Source organism: Watersipora subatra, chromosome 9 (genome assembly GCF_963576615.1).
Source record: "Watersipora subatra chromosome 9, tzWatSuba1.1, whole genome shotgun sequence".
In the NCBI taxonomy this organism is placed as follows: domain Eukaryota; kingdom Metazoa; phylum Bryozoa; class Gymnolaemata; order Cheilostomatida; family Watersiporidae; genus Watersipora; species Watersipora subatra.
In genome coordinates this window covers 61060116-61073410 of record NC_088716.1, presented here as the reverse complement: position 1 = coordinate 61073410, position 13295 = coordinate 61060116, and the positions used below count along the sequence as shown (strand labels likewise).

At 34.8% G+C, this 13295-nt stretch overlaps 1 protein-coding gene across 1 annotated transcript in view; it reads left to right on the top strand.

The window, feature by feature from the left end:
* LOC137405320 (uncharacterized) overlaps positions 1 to 4898 on the top strand; it is a 31495-nt gene extending 26597 nt beyond the window's left edge. Inside the window, exons 12-15 of the mRNA XM_068091548.1 lie at positions 91 to 241; positions 3072 to 3204; positions 3587 to 3737; positions 4550 to 4898. Coding sequence (XP_067947649.1) covers positions 91 to 241; positions 3072 to 3204; positions 3587 to 3737; positions 4550 to 4731 — 617 coding nt within the window. The 3' untranslated portion in view covers positions 4732 to 4898. The remainder of the gene's footprint in view (positions 1 to 90; positions 242 to 3071; positions 3205 to 3586; positions 3738 to 4549) is intronic.
* Positions 4899 to 13295: the final 8397 nt, after the last annotated feature.

The window sequence follows — 13295 nt, the reverse complement described above, 5'->3', positions numbered from 1 at the left end:
ACATAGAACTAAATATTCTTGCCTTCCTTCTTGGTTTTATGGGTATTCCATTCCATTCAGACCTCTTCAGATTTCTGTGAATTCTTTTAGAACACAACAATTGTATCTATGAGTTGCAACTTTATGTCGCTGGAACAGAGACTACATCTACTGCACTTCGTTGGGCCATGCTGCTAATGTGTCGGTATCCCGAGAAGAAGAAAAGAGTGCAAGAAGAGATCGACAATATTATAGGTAAGGAGCAACACATAGATCCAGAAATATAGCACAGCAGATGGATAATTTTTAAAATTCTGATTAGAAACATTAGGCTCAATAACCAATGTTTAAAAAAAGCCATAATAATACTATATATATATATATATATATATATATATATATATATATATATATATATATATATATATATATATATATATATATATATATATATGAATGTGAGTGTCTGTCATTCATATGTCCAGTTAGAGCATTAAGTATTAGAAACATAAAATCCGTTTCATATTGGAATTGAGCTCAAAATCCTTAGTTTTGCATCCACTATGCCACGTGGCCTATCTGGCCTACTATGGAATAATTGTGCACAGACAGGAAACCCTGGATTAGGGTGTACTGTCTTGAGGTTTTTTCGCATTGCGGTGTATAGCACAAAGGCTCCTCGTTACAGCAGTTTCCCACCATACGGCATCAACATTTTCTTGCAAAATTCAAATTTGAACAGCATCACTTGGTCTTTCTTGTCGAATTAGTTTGCAAAAGTGTAAATAAGGTAGTCTAAAAGTTGGTTAACTTTTTTAACTGTGATAGCTAAAAGCTAAAATAGTGAAAACAAGGCAAAAAGTACCAAACCAGAAACAGGTAATACAATTAAGGCAATGACAGAATTTAAACTAAGTTTAGTAATGAATATTAAACCTAGCTTTGTGTGTGTGTGCGTGCGTGGTGTGCGTGCAGTAAGCTGATGTCATTTAAATTTAATTTAAAGTTAGTTTATGTCATGTTACGTAGAGTCACAAAGGTCTAGTGTATCGAATGCGCTGCTGTCCAAGTCCCTCTCACACCGCGGTTCGCCACTACGTGTGTCTCGAAAGTGCAAACTTCGTATTGTACATGGTAATGTTACATTTTATTGCAGATCATAATTACTAAATAGGTAACTATAGCTACTAAGGTTATTATACTACTTTGTTACTAATTTTTAATATATAGGAGTACGTATGGAACATTTTTGATGTTTTCACCAGGGTTCGCGTTGGATAATTACTATAGGTTCCTATACCCCTTCGTATACCCCTTCGTATGACATTTTTGTGTAACAATCCCAACACCAGAAATAATTAATGTTGTTAATGTTGTATGGCGGCAGTCTACTGTACTTATTAATCTGATTACAATACGCACACTTGTAGCGCTTGCAAAAATACTATTGGATACTACTAGCAGGTTTACTACTAGCAGGTTTACTACTAGCAGGTTTACTACTAGCAGGTTTACTACTAGCAGGTTTACAACTAGCATGTGTACTACTAGCAGGTTTACTACTAGCAGGTTCACTACTAGCAGGTTTACTACTAGCAGGTTTACTACTAGCAGGTTTACTACTAGCAGGTTTTAAAATCATGATTGCATGAAAGATTGTAATCCGTATCTTAACGATTATAAACACACTTATAAGCATAAGCTGGCCTCAGACGGAAGAACGCGGCTCTTATTATAGTAAAGATTTATACTAGCTTAAGTTACTAGCTCAAGTTACTCAAATTCATTTGGTAATTATTTCATTACCGTGTAATGCCGGGCTTTGTAATTCACCTTGTAGTTTTTATAGGTTGATAATCATGAATGTAGAATTGTTCAAACGTTTTTCTTCTAGGCACGACAACAGCTATAATGTTTTGTTAAAATAAAACTTTTCATATCAATTGTAATTGCTAAGGAGTTGAAATGCATCAAACTAGAAAGTTATTTTTCTCCTACGTATGCAAGAACTTGGGCTATCAGGTCTTATGTATTTGAAATGACTTATACTAAATCTACTCTGCAACACTTAACTGTGGAACTTCTAGTTCCCCGGCCAGGCATACTATGCATTACACTAAGCGTACAATTGACGATACTAATGAATAATTGTGCATGTACCTATTACACAGGTTAAACTAGGCATGCTTAAAGCGCTTGTGAAAATTCTATAGGTTACTATTAACACATTTGAAGATCATGATTGCATGAGAGATTGTGATCTGTAACTTAGTGATTATAGACACAAGCTGGCCTAAGACAGACAGACATGGTTCTTATTATAGTGAATATTAGCTCGAGTTACTTAAATTCATTAGATAAAGAAACTTAGCCAATGGCAACTACATTACCTGTCACTGTTTATAAGCTGTTTTTGGTCACTCGTGCAACACCAAGCGTTTATCCAGTATTATACATTTGCAACAAAGAGGTATGTGTCAGGGCTTTGCCAGCGCATGAAAGGCAGCAACAAATTGAATCGCTAAGAATTCTTTGCTAAAGGTACTTTTGGATTCTATTCTTGTACTCGAGAATAATCTTTAAAGACCTTGTCAATGACTTCTTTCAGATATCCGGTAGTTTACAGAAAATAAACAAAACTGTTAATTTTAATACATTAATCCCCGAGTATTATGGTACTATGCTTGCTAAACTATAGTATGAAAACTTTTTATGTTGTTTTATAACTAATATTTTTGTGTTATGATATACATTGGACTTAGAAATTCAATATTGGTAATAACCATAATGATCTATCTAATATCGGTTGAAATTTAGGAAACAGGATACAGCATTACGACTGCAATAATCACTCTTTTATTGTAAGTAATACATATTAATAAACTCTTTAATTGTACGTAATACATATTACTACAAATGTTCTATTTCTTCATTCAATTATATTAATTGTCAGAGCCCTTGTCTTTAAGCAGGTTTTTTAATAGCTGTTCTCGAAATAATTTGTTGAGGTTTAGATGTTACCACACTTCTCTAATTTCATCACCTCAGCTAGTCTTCTGATTTGAACTCTGTTTTCATCAAGGTCATGACAGACACCCTACATGCAAGGACAGAGTTAGCATGCCATATACAGATGCTGTTCTCCTGGAGACACTGAGAAAATCTAACATGGTCAGCACAGCTTTGCCTCACACCCTCGATGAAGAAATGATTATCGATGGAGTGGTTCGTATCAACCAGCGTCAAAGTCAATTTACTCTGAATTGTCATAAAGGTTTTCTTAGTTATTTGTGCGTGTTCAATGTGTGCAGGTGTATTTTGATGCTTTAATAAATTAGCAAAAAATTCAAGAGCGTAATAGCCAAATTTATGTTGGTAGTACAATAACTTGCTGGTAAATTAAACTGCCGAAGTTTCCAAATGTTGCAACAAAAAAATAATCTTTTTTTGGAAAGTTGGATGCCACACTTACAGATTTTGGGCTGAATATGTCAAGATTCTAGACAAGAATTAGTGAGTTGTGATCCACCATGAAGTCCTGCATAGATGAGTCGTTTATTAGCAGGGGTTTACGATAGCTCACACAACTGTGAACATTTGACTTTAGACTATCCCTGCCGGAGCAGAGCTCATGCTAAACATGGGCTCAGTGCTACATGATGAGGCAGTCTTTGAGGAACCAGAGAAATTCAAACCAGAGAGATACCTGACAGGAGACATCGCCCTCAAGAAGCAAAGGACAATTCCTTTTGGATTAGGTATTATGTGAAGCTATGTCATTGTATGAGCATGTCTTTTGCTTTCACTAGCTCATTATACATAACCCAAACTATAGCGGTTTACATAGAGATATACCTCGATATGAATGTGCATTCTGTATGTGAGCACCCATGCTAAACAACGATATGGTGTACACACAGTGTATAGAGGGTGTACACAATAGCACTGTGTCTATTGTGTACACTCTATATAGTGTAGAGAGTGTGTACACAAAAGCACTGTGTGTCCACGTAATTCAGTTACACGTTGCAGTCTAAAGTGACAAGACGATGATTTGGTCTCTTTTATTGCATCATTGTTAGCATATTTATTAAATCACCATTTAAAAAGTATTCAGTTTGTAAATAATATACCAAAGATTTTTTAGCGTTTGTAAACAGGTGGTGAAATAACTTAAATAACTTACTAACATAACTGACTAACTTACTGTTCTTCTATATGGTTGTGTAATAGAGAACATAATTTGAATCTACCTTTTTGTAGTGCCAAAAAATGCAAAATTCTGGTGAATTTACCAAATTAACATACAAAGTAAAATTAAAATCCTTCACACTTCTGTAAGTAACTTTTTGTATTGTGCTCGTGTTTACGCATGCATTAAAGGAGTATTCCACATGTCAAGGTTTTTCTCAGCTTGTCTTCGCCATGCATAGTTGGCATGCACAATTGACATTCACTGCATACTTACTAAGGACCAATTCATGTGACAGTTCAACGGTGTTACCTGATGTTTATATGACCTACAAACACTAACAAAGGCAATAGTTGTACCCTAAATTGTATGCTGCAGGTCGTCGAGCTTGTTTAGGTGAGAGCTTGGCTAGGATGGAGTTTTTCCTTTTCTTTACAACATTCCTTCAGAAGTACGATATCAGACTGGCAGATGCTCTGACAGCAACAGAAGAGCCAATCGAGATGATAGTCAGCACACCCAAGCCATATCAAATTATCTTCTCTCGTCGAGAGAATTAATTCTTTCAAATAAAAATGCTAGCCAATGTATAACTACTCCTGTCTATTATCGGGATGTTTAAAAGTTGTTTACATTGATTGCTCACAGTAGCACTGTATAATTGTATATGCTACAATGAGTGGAGCCAAGAAAGGATGGACAATAAATAAATAAACACTTTACAGCATTACTGATGGCTGACATAATGAGATTACTTTATGTGTCTAGGATTCACAGGCTGTAGGTGTAAGTGGCTTGAGGTGTCTTACAGCGAACAATCCATAAGTTTAACAACCCTTGACATAACACTGTCATTAGACTTTCATTCTTCTCAGCAGCAGCTTTTGTATAAGCATATAACCGAGCCCTTGATTACAAGCAAAAATCTGACAGTGCTATTTCTCTACGCAATCTGTATATGAAATACAATAATATACACCGATATTTTCTATATTTCAGTTGACATGCTTACACTCATTTACTAGATTAACACAGAAGGTAATCAAAAGTAATCATGCATGTATAAGGTGAAGGAGGCACATATGAGTTGAATAGTCTCTGCTTCATATCTGTAGGTTAGTAAGCAAATAACTATTATTATAATACCGGTCTAACATACAGTCATACACTTTTTTCAACAAAACCAGTTATACAGTCAATATTCCCAGCACTAAACTAGATGATGCTAGCAATGCACAGGAGCTTACTAATTTCAAAACTCGAATAAACATTGGACTGTGCTAGCAATACGTACACACTCACTGGTGCCATCTGCTCTTCTAATTGGGTGAATGAGAGATCACTGGGGCCATCTGCTCTTCTAATTGGGTGAATGAGAGATCACTGGGGCCATCTGCTCTTCTAATTGGGTGAATGAGAGATCACTGGGGCCATCTGCTCTTCTAATTGGGTGAATGAGAGAAATAGGGACTAGGGCCAAATTCCATACAAGTAAAATGTTAAGTGAGGTCATCGAAAGCACGACTCATCCGAAAAAGAAGTCTCTTCATTCTCATCACCATCAGTGTGTAACCCTTTTGAGTTGAGCTTTTATGACTTAACTAGAGTTGTCTCCTCCTACATGCACAGCACTGATTCTTTTTACTTGACAATGATTTTTATTAGAGCTAGCGCTTTGGCAAAGCATGTTTACCTTAATAATTTTTAGCTTGCAAATTGAAATAAATCTATTGGTGTATTAGTGACGAAGGTCACAACGCCTGATCTAAAATAGTTAGGCAAAAGTTGATCACTAACATCTGAGTTAATTGTTGCTACTTGTCATTGTAAAGCCAGAAGTAGGAGTGTCTATGGTCTCATACTTCCTTCGCATAATGCTTAAAAGAGTGGTGTACCAGGATTTAAAAAATTTGCAGGAAAAAATGTTGTAAGACTTGTTTGAGGTGTGTGGTAGACAGATAGAAAGTGCTCTTGCAAAATCACTGCAACATTGTGAAGCTCAAAGTAAAACAAACACGTCAGGGACTCAAGTTTCCACGTTGGAAAATGCACAATAAGATACTTGAGCCAAAACAGTTTTGCTTCGTTAGCCAATTCCATCATTGAGACTAGTGGTTGATCATCGCTATTGATAATCAAGACTTTTTATTAAGTTATCTTAATGCTAGTAAGTTATACATGCTAATCGAGTGCGCACTGTTAGATAGCAACTACCTCTAAGACAATGGAAGTAGTTCAAATCAGCCGATCAAATCCATTTTTAGCAAGTTATCAGTGTTAAAGTTTTTTGTCCAACACAAGTTAATATTGCCCTAAAAGTATAATTACAAAAAGGACAACAAAACTATATAAAAACAACTTCAATGACGGACAACTTCTGTTGGAGGTAGCATTACCGCAAGTTTATTTCACACTTTATTGTTATATTTAATGGAAACAAAAAGAAAATAACAAAACGAGGAAAAATTCTTCAAAGATATGAAATAACAAATGATTAGCAAAAACTACTGTCACAAGTTTTCACCTAATATATTTCTCAAACGCATTGAGATATCAGAGAAATGGGATACTAATCAGGAGAAGAACCTGAGCAAAAAAAATGTTTGCAGTTCAATCAACCCGCAAACATCTGCTACACCCAAAGGTCCTCAGAAAACTCAATCAAGAAAATGCATTAATCAGTGGATCGAAAAACTGCCAAAAAACATATAGGCGATTGCATGTACACAGTTTTGCCAACTTTTACCAGACATGACTGAAATACCCGGAGTTAGTCATCATTCCAATTTAAAATCGGTTTAAACCATAAAAACCGGTTTAAACCAAAAACCCTGGTTTTTTCATTTTTTTTTTATAAAAACAGTGGTTTTTTTCCAACCCTGTTGTTCATAGTATTGAACATCATGTACTTATATATATATCTATATATACATACATATATATACATACATGCATACATATATATATACATATACATATATATACATACATATACATACATATATATATATATATATATATACATATATATATACATACATATATATATACATATACAGTCAAACATGGATAACTCGTCCACGGATAGCTCGAACACATGGTTAATTCGAACATTTCCTTTGGTCCGTTCCCACGTAATGATAAATTGCTATAGATAACTCGAACTCAACACTGTTAATTCGAACTGTTTTTTTGCCCAACGGCTACCGAAACGGTTGTTATCGCTTTAGAAAATCACTTTATTCAAAGCCATAGAGGTAAACTTCATCTTTTCATAATTCATAAGCATCGTTATTACCACCATCGGCAAAATATTTTTGTCAACGACTTTTCTAAAAGTTTGGTGAAATTTGATTTATACTGCGATACGATGAATAGCACGGGCTAGCCGGGTCACGCGCGCAAGGATTTTCGCCACGCACATACAAAACAAAAATCGCATGTTGTTTTGTATGTTCTTGGCAAAAATCCTTGAGTGCGTGACCCGGCTAGCCCGTGATGAATAGTTTTCCGACGTTGATTCCGTGTTGAATCAACGTCGGAATGTTGAATGTTTAAAACGTCTTAAAAAATGTTGTAATTAAACGCATACGTTGTCTGAGCTACAAAAAACTATTCATCGTTTGACCTAAACACAGAATACGTGTGTACATTCAATAAGTATCTATTAAAAAAGCGTGAGTGATATAGAATGTACCGTAAAACCTCGTAAAACTTCTAATTGAACTGCTTCGGAGTGTTGCTCTTAACGAATCCCAGGTAAAGTAAGGTAATCTGCATAAACTTCAAGAAAAACGGCAAAATTGATCGTGGGTAAAACCCCAAAAGAAAAAAATGTCTTTTCTTTTGAGCATTTCAACAACGATCAAGTTTTGCCAATGTCAATCTGAAAAACGTCCTGGCAATAACATCACCTCAAACAACAAACCAATCTCAAGTGATAGAAAAATCTCTATACTTTTTCATGAAAACGTTTTAAACTTTACATTAGAAGCATTTAATTGGAAACAAGCCATTTGTGCTTTTGATTTATATTATAGTTTGTATATGTACATGTATCTACTAATAAATAAGTAAATATATGGACTTGTGACAGTGCTCTGATAACTTGAACGCTCTGATAATTCGAACACTTTTGCTCGGTCCCTTGAAGTTCGAGTTATCCATGTTTGACTGTATACATACATATACATACACATGCATACATACATACATATATATACATACATATATGTGTCATGATCACAGAAACCATGGTTAAGTCGGGATTATGAGATTTAGAGTTATCTACACTAGCAGAAGGTGAAATTTCTCACAGCTATTTTGCAAAAAAAATTTTGATTCTAGCTTAATTACAGCAGATTCTATGGTCAAAAAACTGAATGCACGTTTACCATTAGTGCGAAAACATAGTTCCGAGAAAACTGGCGTTAAAGTTTGAGAAACGAAAACCAATGCACAATTTTGTTTACACTTCAAAACGTCATAGCAACAAATATCAAGAAGTTGTGATATTTGTCTAGATTTTTGTATTTACATTCAAAAAATTATGCTGAATTTAAAAATCTAAACAGATTTTAGCTGGTTGTCATAGAAATAGCTTTATATTTATAAAAAAAACGTATTACTTAATTTTGCAGATATTAAAAACGGCTTGGCAGTATCGCGATATTGGGCACAGCCAAATCATCAACAAAATCTTTAGAAAAATAACAACAGTAACATATTGCACACCATCGATCACTATATACTTCGATCTTGTAAACTCGAATGATTGTTCTTAAAATTAAATCTGAAAACATTCTTATAAAATCGAATAATTATTCTTAGAGTTAAATATTGTAATAAGCTTGTAAGAATCGTTAGGAAAATATCATCGTAGTTCCCTTTACTTTTACTGCTTTTGACATCAGTTGGAATACCAAAGTACTCATTATAAGTGTCAAAAATGTCAAAGTTATCTTTAAAATCAGCAAAAAAGAAACAATTATATTTATCGGACGCCATTTTTTAGTACTTCCTGTTTAGCATAGCAACGGTTTTAATGGGGTTTTCCGAGGGTTAAAGACTTCTATTGGCTAAACTGACTTCAGATTCAGAAAGATCACTCTGTGATTGGTCCAGATGCACGTGTTACAAAAATCGTTACCAATATTATAAATTCAGTTAGTGCAACTTCAATGTCGGATAACTCAACTTCGTGGTTTGCGACTTAACCATGGTTTCTGTGACCGCGACCCATATATATATATCTATATATACATACATATATATATATATATACATACATATATACATACACATGCATACATACATACACATGCATACATACATATATATACATATATATATATATATATATATATATATATATATATATATATATATATATATACAATGAAACTCGGATAACTCAAACTTCAAGGGACCGAGCAAAAGTGTTCGAATTATCAGAGCGTTCAAGTTATCAGAGCACTGTCACAAGTCCATGTATTTACTTATTTATTAGTAGATACATGTACATATACAAACTATAATATAAATAAAAAGCACAAATGGCTTGTTTCAAATTAAATGCTTCTAATGTAAAGTTTAAAACGTTTTTATCAAAAGGTATAGAGATTTTTCTATCACTTGAGATTGGTTTGTTGTTTGAGGTGATGTTATTGCCAGGACGTTTTTTAGATTGACGTTGGCAAAACTTGATCGTTGCTGAAATGCTCAAAAGAAAAGACATCTTTTTCTTTTGAGCGTTTTACCCACGATCAATTTTGCCGATTTTTCTTGAAGTTTATGCAAAGATTAGCTTACTTTACCTGGGATTCGTTAAGAGCAACACTCCGAGGCAGTTCAATTAAAAGTTTTACGAGTTTTTACGGTACATTGTATATCACTCACGCTTTTTGAATGGAGACTTATTGAATGTACACACGTATTCTGTGTTTAGGTCAAACGATGAATAGTTTTTTTTAGCTAAGACAACGTATACGTTTAATTACCACAATTTTTAAGATGTTTTAAACATTCAACATTCCGACGTTGATTCAACACGGAATCAACGTCGGAAGGATTTTCGCCACGCAATTACAAAACAAAAACGACATGCTGTTTTTGTTATGTGCGTGGCAAAAATCCTTGTGCGCGTGACCCGGCTAGCCCGTGCTATTCATCGTATACACTGTAGCAGTATAAATCAAATTTCACCAAACCTTTAGAAAAGTCGTTGACAAAAATATTTTGTCGATGGAGGTAATAACGACGCTTATGAATTACGAAAATTTGAGGTTTACCTCTATGGCTTGGAATAAAGTGATTTTATAAAGTGATATCAACCGTTTCGGTAGCCGTTGGGCAAAAAACAGTTCGAATTAACAGTGTTGAGTTCGAGTTATATAGAGCCATTTATCATTGCGTGGGAACGGACCAAGCAAATCCAGTCGAGTTAACCATGTGTTCGCTATATCCGAGGGCGAGTTATCCATGTTTCACTGTATATATATATATGGAGTAATGTCACGCTTCTCTAGCATAGTGCTCTATTACTAGAAGTAAGAGCTGTATGCTTTATCTCTTTATGCTTTATGAGCTTTATCTCATTTGATGTCGTTAACTTTTACCCTTCAATCACATTAGACCTAATGAACCAAGCACTAGACTATGCGTCAGATTTTACCCCAATAGATCCTGACACAAGAAACATAATTACACATGCTAAAAGATCTGTGCTTGTAAACAATGACAATTGCTGGATAAAAACAGTAGAGACAACAGCTCTTTCGATGTAACAATGGGGTCATATGATGGTGCCGAGACCTGCGAGCTGATGGGATTATTTATGTTGCATAAGATCAGCAGCAAGTATGATAACAACTTTGGCTTATACTGAGCTGACGGCTTGGGAATGGTTAGGTGCACCCCCAGACATGCTGAGAAGATAAAGAAAGAACTCTGTGCAATATTTAGCAAGTATGCTTTAAAAATAACTATAGAGGCAAATAGAAAAGTTGTGAACTTTTTGGGCGTCACACTCGACATCAACCAGAACACGTACAAGCCTTACAATAAACCGAACAACGTCCCTCGTTATATACATACCCAATCAAACCACCCGCTTCAGATATTAGAGAACATACCAGACTCCATCAGCAAGCGCCTGTCCGCTATATCATCAAGTGAGACTATTCAAAGAAACAGTTGGCATATATCAAGAGGCCTTAAACAAAAGCAGATACCACCATAAATTGGCATACACTCCAATTCAACACAGCAACCGTAAAACTAACAGAAAAAGAAATATCATATGGTACAACCCACCGTTCAATGCTGCAACGAGTACAAATGTATGTCATGTTTTTATAACTATGGTCCGCAAAGTATTTTATAAAGGCCACCCACTCAGAAAGATATTCAATGAAAATACCTTAAAACTCAGCTACAGCTGCATGGGAAATATCAGCAACATCATAATAATCATAATAGTCATAATAAACAACTAATTAAGAGTGCAGCAAATCAAGATACCATCACAAGAACAACCTGTAACTGCAGAAGAGCGGAGGAATGCCCGCTGGAAGGACATTGCCTATCTAGTAGCATTATCTACCAAGCGACTGTTACAGATGCTAACCAACAAAACCAGTCACATATTGGACTTTGCGAAACAACGTTTAAGGCTCGCTACTCTAACCACAGAGCAACATTTAATGACACCAACAAAAGAAATAAAACCAGCCTTGGCAAACATATATGGGCGCTAAAAGATCGCAACATCGCATATGACATTAAATGGAGCATCGTCAAGCAATCTGCTGCATACAACAACACTTCTAATCTGTGCAATTTGTGCCTGCTTGAAAAATATTACATTATTATGCACCCTGAAAAGAGTAGTCTGAATAAACGACAGGAAATAACATCAACCTGCAGACATGATAGAAAATTTCTTTTAGCTGACAGTATTACATAAACACTCACTGTACATCATTTTAATTTACTTTTTGGTAAACTTTGTTTTTGGACAATAACTTTTAAAAGCTCTCTATCTCATATGTAAGCTACAGGCTTGTACCCTGATTTTAATATTTTAATCTTTTAATGATGCAGTTTTGAATGTGAGCCCTAACGTTGGCAATAGGGTAGTCATTTTAGCATGAGTTGTTGTCTGATGATTGTACTTTGTACATGAAACTATTAGTAACAAAAACTCATTTTTAGTCATCTCTTACTTCTTTTAAATATATATATATATATATATATATATATATATATACAGTCAAACATAGATAACTCGAACTTCAAGGGACCGAGCAAAAGTGTTCGAATTATCAGAGCGTTCAAGTTATCAGAGCACTGTCACAAGTCCATGTATTTACTTATTTATTAGTAGATACATGTACATATGCAAACTATAATATAAATCAAAAGCACAAATGGCTTGTTTCAAATTAAATGCTTCTAATGTAAAGTTTTAAACGTTTTTATCAAAAAGTATAGAAATTTTTCTATCACTTGAGATTGGTTTGTTGTTTGAGGTGATGTTATTGCCAGGACGTTTTTTTAGATTGACATTGGCAAAATTTGATCGTTGTTGAAATGCTCAAAAGAAAAGACATCTTTTTCTTTTGAGCGTTTTACCCACGATCAATTTTGCCGATTTTTCTTGAAGTTTATGCAACTTCAAGAAAAAGTTACCAAAGAAAAATCCCTTACTTTACCTGGGATTCGTTAAGAGCAACACTCCGAGGCAGTTCAATTAAAAGTTTTACGAGGTTTAACGGTACATTGCATATCACTCACGCTTTTTGAATGGATACTTATTGAATGTACACACGTATTCTGCGTTTAGGTCAAACGATGAATAGTTTTTTTAGCTAAGACAACGTATACGTTTAATAAAAACAATTTTAAGACGTTTTAAACATTCAACATTCCGACGTTGATTCAACACGGAATCAACGTCGGAAAACTATTCGTCACGGGCTAGCCGGGTCACGCACTCAAGGATTTTCGCCACGCAGATACAAAACAACATGCTGTTTTGTTTTGTATGTGCGTGGCGAAAATCCTTGCGCGCGTGACCCGGCAAGCCCGTGCTATTAATCGTATAGCAGTATAAATCAAATTT